General features: G+C 39.9%; 1 protein-coding gene across 2 annotated transcripts in view; it reads left to right on the top strand.

Annotated features, from left to right (window-relative positions):
• The window catches only part of b4galt2 (UDP-Gal:betaGlcNAc beta 1,4- galactosyltransferase, polypeptide 2), a 258,127-nt gene that overhangs the window by 226,753 nt on the left and 10,289 nt on the right, over positions 1–21,085 (top strand). For both annotated transcript variants that reach the window (XR_002595573.2, XM_022191165.2), the window contains exon 7: positions 12,317–12,421. Coding sequence is in view for 1 of the 2 variants with exons in the window: in XM_022191165.2 (XP_022046857.1) it covers positions 12,317–12,421 (105 nt within the window). In the remaining variant the exon portion in view is untranslated. The remainder of the gene's footprint in view (positions 1–12,316; positions 12,422–21,085) is intronic.

The raw sequence follows: 21,085 nt of genomic DNA, 5'->3' as shown, positions 1-21,085 counted from the left end.
CTGCACTGGACTGCTCATTAATGAGTTTGATTGAAAAGGGATAAAAGAATGTCTAAAACAGTTGAGCCTGCACAGTAGGACTCTACCTTCTGTCTGAATTCAACACAACGTACTCTGGAAACAGGACATGTGATGAGTCTCAGAGAATGTTGTTTGCCTGCCTGATGGTGGCATGTATAAATAAGTCGAATAACGCTGAGCAGGGCCTCTTTTTAATTTTAAAGCAGCCTCACTTTTTTAGTGCATGGATTCTACAAGACTTTAGAAACATGTCTCAAGGCCTCTCTTCCTTTTTAACCTGATTCAATCACATGATTTCTAAAGACTATCAAGCTCCACTTTATTTTGAATCCCCCCACCACACCCCAAAGAACCCATAGTAGGGCTTTGACATTCTACTACATCAACTAGTTTAAAATGACACGGTGTATTATCATGCTAAAGGTGCCATTATGAAACAGTAAATTGTGATCATAAAGGGATGCACATGGCCTAGCCGGGCGAGACCCAGCTCTTACGACACAAGGGTCTAGGCACGCTCGACAGGGAGGGAGGCGGGCTAAAAGGTTGTCTTTCAAATCACTCTGCAGGAATTGGGTAGGTATACAACCAATCAGCGCAACGAATAGGCTAACAGAGTTCCTAGAGCGCCGGCGGATTGTGACTAAGTCCCATTAGCTTCCCAAACAGTGGAGCCAACTGGTATATTAAGGATTTGCCATATCCCGTCGGCATAAGTCCAAATACGTCTTTCTTCTCAATGAAACACTTCAGTGCCGTCCTTTGTTTATCTTTCAAGTTGAATTTTAGTTTCAAATCTTTAAGGGCTGTGGCCAAAGCCGAGTCAAAAGATAACTGTTTATTGTGCGCCGGTTGTTTCTGTCAGAATCGTCACGCCTCTGTCGTCACTTAGTTACGCCCGCCTTCTGACTCTACACTTCATGGTGATTGGTCCGGCCAGTTTTAGGAGCATCCAACCTCGAGCCTTATGGAGGGTAACTAGACACACCCTGGCAGAGAATTAAATTCGTTGCCGTGGGTTGTCTAGCGCGGCTAGGCGAGGATGCACATGGACAGCAACTATACTCAGACAGGCTGTATATCTAGGGCCCAAACTGTGTCATTCCCCACACCGTTGCACCAACACCCCCAGCCTGGATTCTTGACACAAGGGAGGCTGGGTCCATAAATTCATGCTGTTGATTCTGACCTACCACCTGCAGAAATCAAGATTCATTGGACCCTGCTATTTTTTCTTGCTCTTAAATATATAGTTTTGGTGAGCCTGTGCCCACTGCAGTCTTACATTTCTCTTCTTGGCTGACAAAAGTGAAACTCGACATGTTCTTCTACTCTTTTAGCCCATCTGCCTCAAGGTTGGATGTGTTTTCTGCTTGCTGCAGTTGTAAAGAGTGGTTATCTGTGTTCCTGTAACCTCTCTGTCAGCTTGAAAATCTCTGGCCATTCTCCTCTGACCTCTCCAATCAAGAAGGCGTTTCTGTCAGCAGGACTGCTGCTCACTGGATGTTTTTTGCACCATTCTAAGTAAAATAGACTGTTGTTGTGGAAACCTAGAAGATCAGCAGTTTCAGTTAAACACAAAACCAGCCTGTTGGCCCAACAATGCCCGTTCTGATGTTTGATGTGAACCTTAACTGAAGCTCCTGCCCTGTACGCTAAGTTCTGTCTGGAGGCAGCAGAGACACAACATGTAAGTGACCCACCTTTCCCAGGCTTCAGGCAGCCACAGAAGCAGATGGTGAAAATCCATCCATCCATCTATTATCTATACGACGCTTAATCCTCAATAGGGTCGCAGGAAGACTGGAGTCTACTCCAGCTGACTGAGGGTGAAGGCAGGGGACATCCTGGACGGGTCACCAGCCTATTGCAGGGCTACATATAGCTACATATATCAAATGCAGATGGGCAGCAGTTTTTCCATTCCTATCTAAGCCCAGCATTTCACTTTGAACTTTTTTATTGACATTTTTTTAAAATATTAAAATAAAATTGTCAATAACTTGAACCCAGAAAGAGCAAAAGACAAAAATCAAAAGCAATGGATTTAATCTCATCATGGCGCTTCATGTCTTTGAAAACCACAGTGGTCTACTTCAGTCTTTCTTATCTGACTGCTCTCAGTCTCAGTCCTTATCACTCTACTCTCCAAAAAGCTGCTTAAAGGTCCCCCATGGTGGGAAATTTCACAGCAGCCACCCACCTGCTGTGTTTCAGCGGAGGTGGCTGTGGAACATGTCGTCTCTGGATAATGTACATCTCACAGGGGACGCTGAGACTCTCCATCCAGCAGCTCCACTGTATCCTCGCTGTCCTCTTCCTCCTTACATAATATTCACAGTATGCAGTCACACGATGTTACTGCCTCCTGCCTGTCCAAGCTGTGGAAAATAATCACTTTACTGATGTGTTGCTCCAGTGTGTGTGTTTGTTCTCTGACTGAAGTTTTGTTTTGGTCAAGGACACAGTTCTGTGCTGTCTGCAAGAATAAAGAGAAGCTCCTTGGTTAGTTAGTGCACAGGTCATTACTGCACACACACATTTGCTCTACAAGGTCACAGCCGAAGTGGATGTTTCTTTTAGACTTTTTTGCTCCGTGTGGTTTCAGTGTGAAACCACACGAATGCTATTAAACACAACAAACCTGAGCTCCAATTATCAAACAATGTGTGACTGAATTCGACTGAGGATTATACATACGCGTGGCATAGCAGCTTTTTTTATGCCTTGTGTCTACATGCCTTTTTTTTGTTCCTTTTGTGAACATTCATCTTTGACCAGCATTTAATCATCATGCAAAGTTTCATATTGACAGATGAGTAGCCGGAGAGACGGCCCACCCTCGGGGACTGTTTTATGAGACTTTCAAAGAACATTTTGAAAGCCGGCAGTGAAGTTAACAGGCAAAGATATGAGGATGTAGCAAAAAGACACAGATTTCTAAGAAGCTCTTTACACAAGCAAACACACTCTGATCGTCTTATGTTTGAGAGGCCAAAAAAACTGCATGTGTTTTCTCTGAGGATTGTTTACTCAGTTGCCAACATTTAGCAAAAGTGGAAATGCTAGAAGACACTTCAGTCTAGTTGATGAAAATGTGAAACTGCTTCTAATCATTTCCCCACACAAACAGATTTGAGGTTTTGTGTAATTTCCAACAATAAACAACAGGCAAGGTTTTAAAAACGAGGCAGCTCAGTCCTGTTAAACCTGCACAGTCGAGGGACATGCAAAAATAGGAAAAGCACTCAGACAGCACAGTACTCCACCAAGGCTGCTCAGTCATTGTGTCATTTATGATGGCTGAACTCCTGAAAAAATCCGTGGCAGAAATCACGGCACCATAGAATGTGGCCATTTACTATAAACAAAATGACCTTGTGCTGAGCACAGGCGTGTGTTATGCACGTGTGTATTTTGTATGTATATGTAGCGTTGCGGCGGCAATTGATGGGACTCGGAAACACCCCCACAATTTAATCACTTGTTCCTTGTATCATTTCCAATGAATAAGTCTGCAGTGGTCGATTTGTAGGAGGATCGCAATCATGTGATCATTAGCAAGTTCACTTGTTGTCATACAGTGATGCCGTGCTGCTATCTTGCAATAATACGGAAACTACCAAATTATAAGCCGTATCGCTGTCAAAATCTAATCACTTGGTCTTTGTGTCATTTCTGACCTTCACTGAAACTTTCATCCAAATCTGTTTTTCTGTTTTAGAGTAATGTTGCTAACAGACAAACAGACAAATATACGCTGATCATCACATAACTCCGCTGTTCTGTGACGTATTAACTATGACATGTTATTGCTTTTAAATTTGTTAGACTATTAGTTTAAAACTGCATTTTTGTCTTGTTTCAAAAACAGAAAAAGCTGTTGAAGTTCACATACAGTTGGTTATTTTTACATCCAGACACAGTGACATTTTCATTTTTGTGGAGACACGTTAGTGGCCATATTATGAATATAAAGCCGTTTTCCCTCTTCTGTGTTTTGGTCTCCACCACCTCCCAGGGTCACTATGTGACTCTTTAACTGCTAAATTAATGATTTAACACATTAATTAATAAACTATCCATTATGTCCAGCTGATAACTTTTGTGTGTTGATCTGCTGTTAGCAGTCAGGGGTTTGTCACAGCTCCTACCTGCTGCAGAACGATATTGAAGCTGTGAGACAAAACAGAAATGAGTAGAGAGAAAGAGGTGTGGAGGAGCGGTACAAGTCAGGAGATAAATCCCTGAGTTCCATCTCACAGCACACTGTCATTATTGGTATTTTTAAATAAAATCAATTAAGCTTTAAATTATGAGTGTTCCAAGAGCCACTTCGAAAACACTCAGTGCGTTAACGCAAACTAACCCTTGTGTTCATGCATTCATACTTTTTTGAAGCCTTCACGCACCATAAATTATGTTGGACTTTGTGCACACTTCATATTTACTTAATGAGTGATATATTAGATTGAACACATAACTGTTAATTAGTCTTCACTGCAAAGTCAATGACAGCCTACAGTTAATGTACTATGAATAATGTTATGTATCCTAAGGGTTTGGTAGAGTCGGTTCCACAATCATAGTCGCATCTGTAATGATTCTGTGTTGATGTTAGAAAGTCTTTTTTAGGGAAATGTTTCAATTTCCTGTTTTTGAACTGTATGAGTTACTGAAAACTTAGTTCACATTGTATATTTTAAAGAACTGCGTATCACATCCTGATCTTATGGTTTAAGCCCTGGTAACTATCATATTTTTTTCAGTCATAATCATGCGAATAGGATTGAGTGGATTAAGTGGTGTATAGGTAATGGATTATTTGATAGTGAGAACTGAACAATTAGTTGCCATGCAGCCTCTGTGATGTGTGATCAAATGTATTCAGTGAGCTGTCAGCTGTTCCACCATAGATTCCACATTCACACGTTTGTCTATTTAAATAACAGTTTAAACCTCAAAAAGGTCAATTTATCCAATATTTCATTAAATGTTAAATACTAGCCATTAGTTTAGGAATTATTCCAAATTTATGTAGCAGAGCTTTCTCTTTTCCTCTTTTTTTTATCATTTCATGACCTCTGAATTTATTTTGTGACCTTTTAGAAGACTGCCGACCCCTGTGTTGGGAACTACTGGACTAAATTAACTCTGTATGAAATATTTAAAACTAGATGTTGCTCAACTAATTCCAACAGTAAAATGCTGCTCACACACATCTATTTACCAGTCTAAGTAAATTTTTTTTTTTCGAAAATGAGAGCTTTTACTTTTAATATTTTAAGTAAATCAAGCTCTTTTTTTGTACTTTTAAAGCTTACAGGACGTTTGCTGGTAATTACACTACCGTTCAAAAGTTTGGGGTCTCTTACAAATATCCTTATTTTTGAAAGAAAAGCAGTTTTTTTCAATGCAGATGACATTAAATTAATCAGAAATACAGTCAAGACATTATTAATGTGGTAAATGAATATTCTAGCTGGAAACGGCTGATTTGTAATGGAATATCTCCATAGGGGTACAGAGGAACATTTCCAGCAGCCATCACTCCTGTGTTCTAATGCTACTTTGTGTTAGCTAATGGTGTTGAAACGCTAACTGATGATTAGAAAACCCTTGTGCAATTATGTTAGCACATGAATAAATGTTTGGTTTTTCATGGAAAACATGAAATTGCCTGAGTGTAGGTGTTTTAACTCCCTTGCATTGGTCTTTTTTTAATTAAGTAAAAGAACCAAGAACACCTTCCATCACTGCACAAGTCTCATTACAAGCCAAAACACAGCCAAGTGTAAAGTTGTCGTGAGAGCAAAGAAAAAAACAAATTGATCTGCTCTAAAATATCTCTCATGAATGGAATCTATAAATGTAGAAGTAAAATACTAAGACTGGTAGTGAATCAGATGAAGAAGAAGGGATTCTCCATGGCTTAGTCTTACGCACTCTGCAGGGCAACAGCACAGAGAAGATTATTTTAAAGATGCAGAAGTGTGCATAATGTAAAGCTAAGCTCACTGAAAAGCTGAGGGAGAGAAGGGGAGAGCTGCCCTGCTCAATATCAAACTCTCACATTACTTGCACCATAATAAATCTCTAAAATATGCAAATGCATGTTCACATGTACACAAACACACACACACACACACACACTGACAGAGGCAGCATACATGCATGTGTGCGAAGTCGCTGAGACTTGACAGAGAGAGAAAGAAAAAGAGGCAAAGATCTGTTTTTTAGTTTTTCGATGAATTTATTTATGGGGCTGTATTGATGGAGCTGGGTTTTTCCTTTTTTGATGGCACAGCGCTGCATTCTGGGTTATTTACATTTCTCAGGTCTGTAAAGAAGAGGAGAGGAGAAAAATGAGAGGTGAAGGGGAAGAAGATGAGTACAAAGAAAGTAGAGATAAGAGGGGCGATAAGAGGTGAAGAAGAGGCGAAGGAAGGTGAGAATAAGCAAGTCGTGAAGAGAAAAGCATCAAGGGAGGTGAAAATGATAGGACGGGTAAATATGCAGAAGCTGGGAGATGGGCTCAAAGAGACGGGGTGGGTTTTAGAAATAGAGAAGAGCAGATTACAAAGGACAGTGCAGAGGAAAATTTAGACCAATAAACCAATACAGACAAGACTCTCAAAAATATACCAATCACCATGGATAAAAGTGACATATTAAAGGAAATGCTACTGATATCTGTGTGAAAAGGTCGATACCACTCTTATGTCTGTACTGGAATTATGGAGCTAAAACCAGGAAGTTGTTAGCTTAGCATGTAGACTTGAAGAAGGAGAAACTGCTAGCACTGAATTGAAAGTTATCTCATCTAGCTTAACATGCTGTGAAGTACACATATTTGCTTTCTTGCTGTACGTCCACTGCAGGGGTTAAAGCTGGCCTGAGCCCAGCTCAGCTCATTTGGGTAATGGGCAGTAATTGCTGAAAATAACTTATTTCTTTAAATTAAGTTGTTTTTTTCATCTAAATTTCCTAAAGGTAGAGAAAGTACAGTAGCATAAAGACTGGAAGTAAAGGAAAGCATCTGTCTATTAAGTTTGCACTGGAAATATGGAGCCAGGAGGCAGTTAGCTTAGCTTAGCATAGAGACTGAAAACAGGAGAAACAGTTTGGCTCTTCACAGTTCAAAAGTACACCTCCCAGCACCTCCAAAACTCTAAAGCTAGCATGTTGTATCTCATACTAATAGCATCTGGACCAAAGAGGACAAGCAGAAGAACTCACCAAACATATAATCTGCTGAACCACCAAACTCACACTGGAGAAGTGTGTTGTAGAGATAAGGAGCCTGGAAGAGAGGATGGAAGCATTAATATACACTATGTTCAAAAGTTTGGGGTCACACAGACAATTTCATATTTTCCTTGAAAACTCACACTTTTATTCATGTGCTAACATAATTGCATAAGGGTGTTCTAATCATCAATGAGCCTTTCAACACCATTAGCTAACACAATGTAGCATGAGAACACCAGAGTGATGGTTGCTGGAAATGTTCCTCTGTACCCCTATGGAGATATTCCATTAAAAATCAGCTGTTTTTAGCTAGAATAGTCATTTACCACATTAGCAATGTTTAGACTGTGTTTCTGATTCGTTTAATGTTGTCTTCATTGAAAAAAATACGTTACTTTCAAAAATAAGGATCTTTCTAAGTCACCCCAAACATTTGAATGGTAGTGTATGTCATGGAAATTCTGCAGATTTTCATGAGACGTCAGCAACTTAAATAACATGATGGAGTGTTATTGGTTCTTTCTCCGGCTTACAGGCTCAACCAAAATGAAAGAAAAAGAAAATCCTGGAAGAAGCTGTGGAACTGAGCCAGGACCATTTTAAGAAATACTTGGCTAAACTTAACTCACTAAACCCACTCTCTGTGCTTTTTTGTTGGTATCTGTTTAACCAACATCCTGAAAACAGAGAAAGGCAGCCTTGAGATGCAACAGCAAGAATTAACTTCAACAGGGGAAGAAAGTGGCTGAAACCACACAAGAGATAAGCAGCATTAGACCCAGTCCTACTGTAAGGAGGTTCTCTGAGAACTGGGAATAGATGGCAGTTTTAAGAGGAGATACATGTTGGAGCTCTGGCTACACTGCCGATGGCTTGATATGACCTGTAAGAGGGCCTAAAGGTTTTAATTTAGTCTCTATACTGGCAAAATGCATGAATCAAACCTGTCAGCTTTAATATCACACTATCCTGTTCACTAGAAATATCTAAATTGGGGAGCTCTTGATGCTGGTAGCCGTATCTTTTGCGTTTTTAAGTTAAACTGAACCCACCTTGACATCCAGTTCTGTACTTAAAGCAAGCCAGTCTTTGCATGTAAATCTCAAGAAGAAAGCATTTCCCAGAGTGTTTCTTTTAAATGTTACAAAGAATATGAAAAATTCTTCGTCACATTTACATAAAAATGAAACATGAGTGCGTGTTCCCACATTTAATAAAATAACAGAAATGAGTGAAATTGAATGGTTCAGTCATGTTTCTTCACCATGAACCTATCACTAGCCTAAAATATTTTCATTATTATCAAGCAGTTGAAGAGACTTTTTCACTGTGCCAAGAAAAAAAATATGAAGCCTTGACGTCTCACGTCAGCACAAGGTAGCGACTTCAACCTTCAGTGTCCTGTAGGAATGTTTGGTATCAGCCTTCAAGAAGTCAGGTTGAAGTAGAGGAGAGAACAAAAGTGTAAACATGAGAAATAAACGGATGAGAAAAGAGAACAGTTTAATGAGGTAAATTAGGCGATAAGAAGAACAGAAAGAAGGGAGTTACGAGACAGATCTACGCTGTCGTTTAAAAGTTTGGGGTCACCCAGGCAAGTTCATGTTTTCCATGAAAACTCACACTTTTATTCATGTGCTAAAATAATTGCACAAGGGTTTGAAAGCATTACAACACAGGAGTGATGGTTGCTGGAAATGTTCCTCTGTACCCCTATGTAGATATTCCATTAAAAATCATCTGTTTCCAGCTAGAACAGTCATTTACCACATTAACAATGTCTATACTGTATATTTGTGATTCATTTCATGTTATCTTCATTGAAAAATTGCTTTTCTTTCAAAGATATGGGCATTTCTAAGTGACTGCAAGTTTTTGAACAGTAGTGTACATAAAAATGAAACATGAGTGAGTGTTCCCACATTTAATAAAATAACAGAAATGGGTGAAATTGAATGGTTCAGTAATGTTTCTTCACCATGAACCTGTCCTTAGTCTAAAATATTTTCATTATTATGAAGCAGTTGAGAGAGAGATTTTTTTTTACTGTGGCAAGAAAACAACATGAAACCTTGACGTCTCACGTCAGCACAAGGTAGCAGCTTTAACCTTCAGTGTCCTGTAGGAATGTTTGGTATCAGCCTTCAACAAGTTGAAGTAGAGGCGAGAACGAAAGTGTATAAATGAGAAATAAACAGATGCGAAAAGAGAACGGTTTGATGAGGTAATTAGGAGATAAGAAGAACAGAAAGAAGGGAGTTACGAGACAGATCCACATTAGAAGTAAAGGAGTAACATCAGGCCCGGATGCTCCTTAAGACAAAGATACTACAGGAATCAGAGCTTTGTGATAAATAAGAATTGTTCATTCAGTACACACATACGCAATCTTTTATGTTGTTGCAGGTATGAATATCAACGACTGTGTCAGCCTCAGGGTTTAAGCTGGGCTTTATGTGGAGCAGATCTGCTGCTTGTGTTGTCTACACTCCATTTGTCATTGCATTAGATTGAAATCTCTGTGCAGATTTGCCCTTGTATTGGATCTGAGTGGTAATACAACAGTGCCGCTGTCTTTCTCAAACTTTGGTGCTTTGTTTAAACTGAAACATTCTGTACATCACTGTCTTTTTTTCCCAGCTGGTGTCCGAAAAGTTCACAGCTCCTAAGAGTGGAACAGTTTGTTTCTCTAGATGGTATCTGGCCTTGTGGTGTCCTTTTCTTTTTATTTTACAAAAGAGCTAAAGGAGCTTTGTGTTGGTTTGTTTGGTTGGCTGTGTGCTGTGTTTAGGAGAATGTACTCTTTAGGGCAAGTGCTGCCCTGACAGCTCTGCTTGGAGGGCTGGAAAAGCCGAACAGGCATATTTTTTGCAATAATATGCGGGGTTTTTAAATGTTTACTGACTCTGCCCAGGTATCCCACCAAGAAAACTTCTGCATAAGCAAGTAGGGATAGATCTGGATTCAGCTGACTTAGGGTGAAGACAGTGGACATCCTGGACAGGTCACCAGTCTATCACAGGGCTACATATAGAGACAAGCAGTCACACTTACATTCACACTTATGGACAATTTAGTTATTTCGTCTGTGGGAGGAAGCCAGAGTACTCAGAGAAAACCCATTCATGCACTAGGAGAACATGCAAACTCCATGCACAAAGATCCCAGGAAGGCCGGGAAGCAAACCGGGGATCTTCTAGCTGCAAGGTGAAAGCGCTAACCACCAATACTCAAATCAGGAGCGCCCAGATAACTCAGCTGGCTGAGCATAAACAAGGGCTATAGTCCCTGATGATTTTTTTTTTTTTAAAGGCTCAGTACAATCACAGTATAATTCCTTAACTTTAGAAAAAAAAATGAGCTTTTCCACAATTTTCTCTATAGGATTTGGGCTGCTGAGCTCAGCATCTTTGGGGTCGAAGGTTAATTACTTGAATCTTGGTAGTGAAACCTGTCGGACAATCAGAAAAGCGCAGTGACTCCCACAGCTGCGTGACAGACCACTGGCATTGTTTTTCAGATCGCAAAAAAAAAAAAAAAACTTCGCTTGACGGTGTTGAACGTTTGGTGTGAAAGATGGACAGCCAAAACCCCAAGTCTCCAAAGTTCAGCTGAAGCTTCAGTGAAATGAGGCTTCAGCTGTCTGACAACAAACCCGCATGTGACAAGATGGAAGCTTCCCTACTCTGCCACAGGAAAACACTGTCTGTGGAAACACAGGAGGGACTTTTTTCTTTAAAAAATCAGCAGCTTTGAAAGACTCCTGAATTCTAAATGCACTTGTGTAGACACGAAGCGAAGTGACTGTGACCCAAATCCAGATCTTTGTATTTTCATATTCTAGTTGTCTGTGCTGAAACATTTGGTCAATTAATTGACTTTTTTTAAATTATTGTTCAAGCAGAACGTTTAATTTCTCCTACTTCTAATATGTGAGAAATTTCTGTTTTGTCTGTTTTATTATAAATTCATTATGTTTTTGTTTCTGAACCTTGGCCAGAAACAAGCAAGTTGAAGATGTCAATTAGTCGATACAACTATTCTTGTAAATTTGTTTTCAAGCAAAACAGCACTGAAGTTTATTATATATAAGGATTTTAAACTTTTTCTTGCGCAACAGTAAGCTAATGATTTGCGGGTTTGGGGTTGTTTGTTGATTAACAAAAGGTTTTTGTCACATTATTTGACATTTTATTGACTAAATTATCGGTTGATGCTACGGGTACGGACCCGTACCCGTAGCATCTCCGTCTCATTAATATTTATGATCAGGGAAAGTGCCGTATCCGTAGGCCACAGGCTACGGGTACGGGTCCGTATCTGTAGACACTAATTAATTAGCTAATTAATTGAAAAAGATAAGTCCTATTGGACCTTCACTCACAATGGTAACACTGTTTTTGCAGCAAAATAATGCTACTGCATGTTTAGTTTGACATTTTTTATAGGAAGCTCTATAATGTGATGTCTGCCAGATAATATATGTTTATAATATTACAAAATGTATTAGAAATAGAAAAGTAAGCTTGTTGAGGTTAAAAACACTGGAAAAAATTAAATAACTTCTTTTTATATGGACAAAATAACCTATGAAACATATAGTGTTTAAAAAATGCAGAATAAATTAAAAATGGAGTCGTTTCAAATGTGAGAAATGTGAATTTATGTGGCTTTGGAGTCATTTAGGACATGGTTTGAGTTATTTGAGACAGTTTTTTTGTGATTTTGGACAAGTTTTAAATAATTTTGGGCAAATTTTGAGTAATTTAGGACATGGTTTGTGACATTTTTTTTTCTTTTTACCATTATTAGTGACTTTGAAGTTATTTTGCATATATAGTATGTACTTATACACTGACAAATAATCAGTTAATTTAAAGAATAACTGATAATACATCACTGTTGCTGCTCGACCTCGTCTCACTTAATTCAGATTTTTTGTAATCCTATAATCGGCCTGTTTTCTCTGTTGTCTCTCTTTGGCTCTGTCTCTGGTTGCTTCCATTCCTCTCTCTAATAGATATCGTATCTGTATGTGTTGCAGGATCACTCTGAACGGGATGAAGGTGTCCAGGCCAGACGTTCGCATCGGCCGCTACAGAATGATTAAGCACGAGAGAGACAAACACAACGAGCCCAACCCACAGAGGTACTGCATCATTGTCCAGGGTCCTTCTTCAGCTTTGCATTCCAATCGATTGCGCTGCTTTTGTTTCGCAGCTGCACAGTTCAGACGTTTCTTTCCGAAATTTTTCATCTCCATCTGAGAGCGTTATGATTATGTGGCGCTGCAGAAGCAGTCAATAGCTTGCCTTTGTAATTAGTGTTGGCTGCGGAGCGATTCCCTGCTCGGAAACATGAAGCAGTGTGAGGCCAACAGTGAGAAGTAATAGCATTTTATCATTTCCCCTTGTCCACATTATCCGCTGTCAGGCTTAAATACTGAAGATATTTTAACCTTTAATCAGTACTGGTTGAATGAGTACCCCTGCCCTTTACTTTTAGCAGATTTCACACTTGCATTGTACACAATCACACCTGGGAGCATATTATTCTGAGTCCAGGATTCCTGCTGTTGCCCACTGAGCAGCTCCTCGTGTGAAATTGCAAGCGAAAGGAAAAATGCTCCCTTTAATACACCTTCAAAGTGTTCAAGTGTATTATGAAGGAGTTTTTTTATGAGCTGCTTCACTAGCGGGCTAGATTTATATGTCCAGTTTTTGTTGAAAGCAGCGTGTTGACAGCGTGAGTCTTGGTGTTTGGAGGAAACAGCTGTTATTTGTTGAAAAGAAGTTGAATGTGCAAAAGACGCATTCCTCTGCTCCTAAGTAGTTGCTGTCTCCTCAGAAAAGGCCAAATGAGTCTGAGTTGAAAGGGTATTCTTACTTTTGGCTGACCTACTTCTGATCTTGTCATTTCTCTTAAAAAGTAGCCTGACTTCTTTGATCGTGTAGTTTTTGCAGATCATTTCTCACCTCTCTGCAGTGATGTGCAGATGGACTCCAGGAACCCTGACATCACTGTCAGTTGTACTTAAAGGTGCAACACCTTTCTGACTACCTATCCACAAAAATCAGTCATGCTGGCTGTGATTTGAAACAAAACAGGTTTGAAACTTTGAGTGAATTCAAACAAACATTTCAGTAACAAATATTTTTCAACCCTCTGAGCCCCAAAACTTAGCAAGGGGATAAATATAAATAAACAAACGTAAAATATTACTATTCATGAAAGCCAGACTGTCAAAATTTGTGAACCAGGGATCTTCTAGCTGTGAGGCGACAGCGCTAACCACCGATCTACTGTGCAGCCCTTTATGGCATTATAATTATTTAATGCTGCACAAATGACATTTTTGAATTCTAGCCTTGGTTGTGCTGTTTCCTAGCCTAGCCGCGCTAGACAACCCAAGGCAACGAATTTAATTCTCTGCCAGGGTGGGTCTAGTTACCCTCCATAAGGCTCGAGGCTGGATTCTCCTAAAACTGGCCGGATGAATCACCATGAAGTGTAGAGTCAGAAGGCGGGCGTAACTAAGTGACGACAGAGGCGCGAAGATTCTGACAGAAACAACCGGAAACAACTAGCCTAGCCGCGCTAGACAACACACGGCAACGAATTTAATTCTCTGCCAGGGTCGACAACAAAAACGACAACAGTCATTGAGCTCCATTAGCACCGACTCTGAATAATCTTTCTGTTAACATGTCTGTAATATACTTGAGCTTCACCCATTGACTGTATAAATAAGGCTTCACCGAACTACCGCATCCTCTGATTTCCGACGCTCTAGGAGCCTATTCGTTGTGCTGATTGGTTGTATACCTACCCAATTGCTGCAGAGTGATTTGATAGACAACCTTTTAGCCCGCCTCCCTCCCTGTCGAGCGGGCCTAGACCCTTGTGCCGTCAGAAACATGGCTGTAGCGTGGCTAGGCTAGCTGTTTCCTATATGTGCAGGACCCAGAGCGAGTAAAATATGACCGGAGACAAAAACATCCAGAATCTGCTCTGGGTTGAGAACGTCGCTTTCTGTCACAATATTTCCTGTGACACTTAGAGAAAACGTAGCTCAGTGTAACAAATCTCCATCACCCAGACATCACAAGTCTCGAGCATAATAACTAATTTATTATGCTGGTGCTAAGTCAGGTGTTTCTTTATTTTTGAGTCATTACAGGCCATGTTGCAAAGAGACAACATAGAACAGTTTTTCTATATAACGGCTGAAACATGTCATTCATCAGGATGTTAAAATATTAACACAAGAAGCTACTGAAATGATTAAAGACATGAGGACAAGTTAAATAAATAACATCCATGCATTTCAAACATGCCATTGTGATTTCTTACTTTCACAGCCTTCATTGAAATTCTGATAATGTGCATGTTAAATAAATACTGAACCTACTGAGTGTGCACTTTGCTGTAATGCCGGTGCAGTGTTGGAAGATAGAGGTGAAACACTGAATGGTACCTTCGTATGTAAAAGTATCAGTTGACCGAGCAAGCTATCTTTAAAAAGTAGTCCTCTGAAGACCAGCTCAGCTTTTCTGGTCACTGACATGATTGGACGGTTTTGAAATGCCAAGGACAAAACATTTTCAATAAAGCAAAAAATGTTTTTCAGTGATACAGCCCAGGGGCTTAGATGTTGCTCTTTTGGCTACACTCATTTAAATTGCTTTTCAAACAAAAAATGCTTCCTTTATAAATGTGTTATTTTATGGTTTGATGAATGAGACCCAATATGCAGAGATGAGCCCTTCTAGACACATTAATCACCAGGAGTATAGCACCTCACATTAAGCTGCTTAAATGTGGATTATCACTGTTTATTCTCCTCTAAGAGCCCCCGTTTTCATGCCTGGATAGGCCGGGCAATGATGCCTCTCACCGCTAAAATCAATAGCCGCTGTAGCTCAGGCAGAATGAAGATATAGTGAAATCTGTTCCCTCCTCCAATATTATTCTACTTTGATCTCATGTGACATTATTATGTCGCAGCGTTTTGACAGGGCCGCGCTGCCTCATGGTTCACAGTGAGGTCTAGTTTAGTTGCGGCTCCCAAATTGGTTTATAAGAAGATTAAAAAATGCTGGCAACAAGAGTCATGAGTGAAAGAGTATTGACTGTATTTGCCGCAGCCAAACAAATCGTGACCGGCTTGATTTGAATTTTGCAGATAGCATCAGGATGCATTATTACAATTGACGTCTGAGTGAGATCAATATACCTTTTGAAAGAGAGGCTTCAGTGCAATGGATGGAATCAAACAACCCAACTCAGCCCAGTTGCACACAAAAGCGACAGAAACAATCACAGATTTTTCAACAGGTTCAAAATTACAAGTTTAATTAAAAGTTTTAATTCATCCAAAGGGATTCGAAGTTTTAAAGCTCTTTGTAGTTCACTGCTTTAATGTGGTGCAACACAGTAAAATGGAACTGGATGATCCTCTTTGCTCTTTTTCCCTTTTTTTCTTTTCTTCGTTGCTGGTGAGGATGAATCTACCTTTTTTTGCATCGCTCTCGATTATTATTGCTGCTAATTAGGGCTGGGCGATAAATCAAATTAATTTGATTAATTCGCCTTTTTAAAGCCTGACGATTTGAAAATTTGCCAAATCGTAAAATCGAGGCGAGCTTAAATATATAACAATACAGATTCTTCTTCTGCCTTTCACGACTTGTGTACTGGCGTTTGCTTCCGCCTCTCATCTCCTTCCGCCAAAACACTCACACCGCCGTCATGGCGGACAGAACAGCAGACGAAGAGTTGGTCGCAAGAAAACGGCCTCATGTTACGTCGATTATATGGAAGTGGTTTGGCTTTGACAAGACTGACAGAGAGCAAACTACAGTCATGTGCAAGGTTTGCAAAAGTACCGTGAAAACGAAGAGTAGCAGCACAACTAACGTCTTTCAGCACCTCCAGCAGAGGCATCCTAAAGAATGGGAAGAGTGCTCGCAGCTACGAGAGTGCAGCATGGCTAGCACTAGCCATAGCAAACAGACCGCAAAGAAACAACAAAAATCGATTAAAATCATAATCGTCCAGGATGACTAAAAAATTCTAGATTTTATTTTTGGCCATATCGCCCAGCCATACTGCTAATAAGTATAGAAAGAAGCAACTACCAGCTTCTGTATCTGACAGTATTATAAATTAAGTTGTGTTTAGTTGCTGAGAAGTTAAAGAGAAAATGTTGCTCACATCCTGACCCTACATTTATACCTTTCACTGGCTTGTAACTTGGTCTGAAAGTACAAATTGGCATCAGATTAACCTTTTGCACCAACTAGAAAGAAATGACCTGCAGCAAGAGCCAAGCTCAGTATTACAGAAACCTGTGAGCTGAGACACAGACAAACTCATTTTACCATCACCACGCTGTTCATTGTTTTTGCTTCACTATGAGGCATTTTTTTAGAAACTCTAACGAATGTTTACTAAGTAGCTTGCAACTTCTTTATTACTCCGCCATTCCGGAGTTACGTGACAATCGATGTACGTTTGTCTGTCTGTTTGTTTGTCTGTTAGCAACATGACTCAAAAATGGACTAACAGATTTGGATAAAATTTTCAGAGAAGGTCAAAAATAATTCAAGGACCAAGTGATTAGATTTTGTCAGTGATGCGGCTTATAGTCTGGATCTACGGATTTGTCAAAGATTTCTGTATCAGTACATGATAGCGGTACGGCATCATTGTAACTATGACAACAAGTGAACACTACATCAGCTGCCTGCTGGTGATCACATACTTGCGACCCTACTACAAATCGACCGCTGCAGACTTATCAGGATTTATCCACTGGATATTATACAAAGAGCGATTGATTAAATTGTGCGTGTATTTTCGAGTCCCATCAGTTCCCCTTGCCCGCCACATATTTAGGTTGTACGATTCAGCATCTATACATAACGTGCACATGCATAGCACATGCCTGTGCTCAGCGCAAGGTCATTTTGTTTGTAGATTCACCTATATAAAATGGCCACATTCTATGTTGTCATGAGTGATGCCACAGATGTTTTCAAGATTTCAGTCGGAAATGATACGACTGAGCAGGCTTGGCGGAGTACTGCGCTCTCTGAGTGCTTTTCTTGTCTGAAAATGTGGGCATGACATGTTAAACAGCTTGAAGAGAGAAAACTTTTCCAACCTTCTGGCCTCATATTTAGAAAACTTTTGACATCTTTGTAAGAGAAGTTTCTGTGTTTCCAAAGAATCACTACTCTTCTCCATGCTAACCACAAAGATATAATCCACCTCCTACACAGGTCTAGGAGGATGGCAAATTAACCAAAAGAGTGGCATCAGATGAAAAGAAATGACAAAGGTTTTTTTAGAGCTGAAACAAGTGACATGTCAGACACCCACTTAGATGTGAGTTCATTTTAAAACTAACAATCCGTATTGTAAAATAGCAGCAACAACTAAAATGTGAATATGTCTAAAATAGGCAGGTCTGTGTAACGTGTCATCCATCATTGTTTTGAGTGTATGTGTGTGTGTCAGAGAGATACAGAGAAAGATTCAGCAATCCCTCAGTAATTGCCTGCTGAAATGACACCAATAGAGATGGGAGCCAGCTCGGTCAGAGGAGTCTAGTTGCCTTCATCAAAATCAATAAATCAGCCAATAGACTGAAAAGAAACTGCATGTGTGCGTGTGGGTGTATGTGTGTCTGATTGATACCCAATTCTCGTTTTCCTCCTCGTCTTGCTGGCTGCTCTGCGCTCCCTCTCTGGTCCGTGGACCAGACTTCCTCAATAAGAGGTGACACCAACAGGGACGCTATTTATTTGGGGTCGATACATTATTCATAACTGTGGCGAGGGGCAGAAAATAGCCGCCTATTAGTCGGCACAAACTTCATTTTTACAGCCCTTCTGGACACTCATTATAATGTCTCGGAAATTTCAGCTTAAAGGATCTTTTAAGAAGAAGTGGGATTTGGACTTAAATAAAGCATGGCAGCTCAGAATAATCAGGAAGCTGTGAAAGGAGGAATGACCACCTCATGGCAGTATTCAGGCAGTGTGGGCGGAGGGGAAAGTGTTTTTCTCCTTCCTTGCTCAGTCTCTGCTGAAATTTAATTCATCACTATTCGTCTCCTATAGGAAGTTTTTACATTCCTTTCAGTGCCGTTTTAAAGACTTTTCTTTTGGCCTGCAGGAAAGTGTTGAATTGATTCAATCTATCAAATCATCCGTGATTTTCTGTGATATAAAAAGAATAAGGTAGCAAAAAGAGGTAACAATAAGATGTACCAATGAAAAAAACCCAGCAACGCTTTGAGCTTTAAAAAAAATCTATTTTTATTGTGTTTTCTAGTTGTTATGAACTCAGAGGTGTAAAATAAAAGCTGTTAAGATATGACGACGTTCTGTACTGCTGTTATAATGCCCTAACAGCTATATAACTTCCCAGCTTTACAAGCCAGTAAGAATTTTTCTGAATTGATACCAGCTGAGGAACCAGGAGCCGTTAAGCGCAAACTTGATATCAACCCGCCCCTCTCTACTTCCACGTGAACTATCCAGAATGAGCAGCTGCCTCTCAGACTGCCAGATTTATTACTCCATCAAGGAATGGAAGTTATGTGATGATTGCTGTTGGTTGATCTGTCTGTCTGTTAGCAACATTACTCAGCAACGGACTAACGGATTTGGAGGAGATTTTCAGGGAAGGTCAGAAATGATACAAGGACCAAGTGATTAGATTTTGGCAGTGATGCAGCTTAAAGTCTGGATCCACAGATTTGTTAAAGATTTCTGTATCACTGTGAGACAACGGCACAGCGTCACTGTAACTGTGGCAACAAGTGAACCCTACGTCAGCTGCCTGCGGACGATCACATGATTGAGATCCTACTACAAATTGACCGCTTTTTAAAGATTTCATCTGTTGGAAATCATACAGCAACTGAGTAGCTTTTGCAGAGTACTGTGCTCTCTGAGTGTTTTTTTGTTTACTTTCTAGAAATGGCTCTGCTAACTGTGGCTGAGCAAACAAGCACAGCACATCAAATGTTCTAGCGCTGGCCACAAGAGTGAACACAACAGTCTAAATGCACTGTCAGCATCTGAGAAACTAAAGATCCAGTGGATTATTTTTGTTTTTGATGGCAATGGTCACCATAACAACAAGAAAATCCTTTGTCTTAAAGTATGTGTCCTCTAGATCTGGCAGTTTTCCGTATCCCATTCATTGCCTATGTGTGTTGCATGCTGGTCTGGGGTTGTGGTGCGTTTCAAGCTGCGATCTGGTGCATCTCCCCAGAGTGGGATGCAACTCATTTGCATAAAGTAAACTCGACTTTTACTTTGGCTTCAAGTACACGCCCACCAAGCGGGAGATTTTACATGCGGACAAAGCGCACCTATTGGACGCGTAGCATTAAGCACGTTTATGAAGTGTGACAATAGTGACTAAAATGCAGTCCGTTTAGACTATGTTAGTATCTTTTCGTGGTGGTGCTAAACACAATAAAACAGATGTCACTGTTTTGCAGCTGTTCTGTTATAAATCAAATTTTGAACTAATGTTTGCACTAGATGGAAAATCAGGGCATCACCAAAGGTTTATTATACATCCACAAGGAGGCAGAAATGTAGACCTCAATATTCATAATAATCCATCTAATAATGTTGAGATATTTTAGTCAGCAACAGATAATGGGCATGTCTAATACAACACTTTCTTGTAGCTATAAAAATGTTACGTGAAACACTTATTAATGTTGACTGGTTACAATAAACAGAAAGTATAAAAACAAAAAGAATGGTTAGATCCCGTGGAGGTATTTGAGCTTTTGCTAGAATTACCAGGTTTTGGACAAGATGGATTTCCAACCTGAAAAACACTTTAAGCCCCTGTCTTTCCCTGAGGAACTTTATTTACTGGTGGTGGAGCACTAGCACTAGGGAATACAGGATCTAATCCTTGTGGGCCACCGCATCAAAAAATCCATAAAGCGTTTACTGGGCCTGTCTTTCTCTTTACTGAGTCCCAGCAAACTAAATCCAGACCTGGCTTTGTTTCTCTGCACACTCCTGTGTGCAAGTCTGTGCCTTGCCTGGCATCATATCTAGACCACATATAAATATGGGCAAACCCTCTGTGATGTCACCCATAGGTTTCCTGAACAGAGATTTTGAAGACCAGTGACCTAATACCAAACTCTGCCTAAAGGCCTGAGCTCTAAATCCTCACACAGTTAACTGATGTCACAGCTGCAGTGCTGTGGTGAGTTTATGACGGTGGATTGGAACATGTGACAGCATATATTACTTGAAAATAGCACCTTTTCATTTTAAAAAAATATGAATTTTGACTCAGTTTCCTCCTGACATTACAGTGTTTCCAAAAGTCAGGAAAGCCATGAAAATACAAACAAGTAATAAAATATTAAAATAATATAATAGCATGCAGCCTGATGCTGTCACTGACAAATAGACTTTTTGGGTTTGTTTCCCAGACGATCCATGCTTTGATTTGTGTACATTCTGTAGGCAGCAGGACAACAACATTTACACTGCTGTTCAAAAGTTAGAAATGTCCTTATTTTTGAAAGAAAAGCAATTTTTTCAATAAAGATGATATTAAATGAATCAGAAATACAATCTAGACATTGTTAATGTGGTAAATGACTATTCTAACTGGAAACGGCTGATTTTCAATAGAATATCTACACAGGGGTACAGAGGAACGTTTCCAGCAGCCATCACTCCTGTGTTCTAATGCTATGTTGTGCTAGCTAATGGTGTTGAATGGCTAATTGATAATTAGAAAACTCTATTGC

Source organism: Acanthochromis polyacanthus, chromosome 9 (genome assembly GCF_021347895.1).
Source record: "Acanthochromis polyacanthus isolate Apoly-LR-REF ecotype Palm Island chromosome 9, KAUST_Apoly_ChrSc, whole genome shotgun sequence".
Taxonomy (NCBI): domain Eukaryota; kingdom Metazoa; phylum Chordata; class Actinopteri; family Pomacentridae; genus Acanthochromis; species Acanthochromis polyacanthus.
Note: the sequence above shows the minus strand (reverse complement) of the source record. Positions and strands in the feature narration are given on the sequence as shown.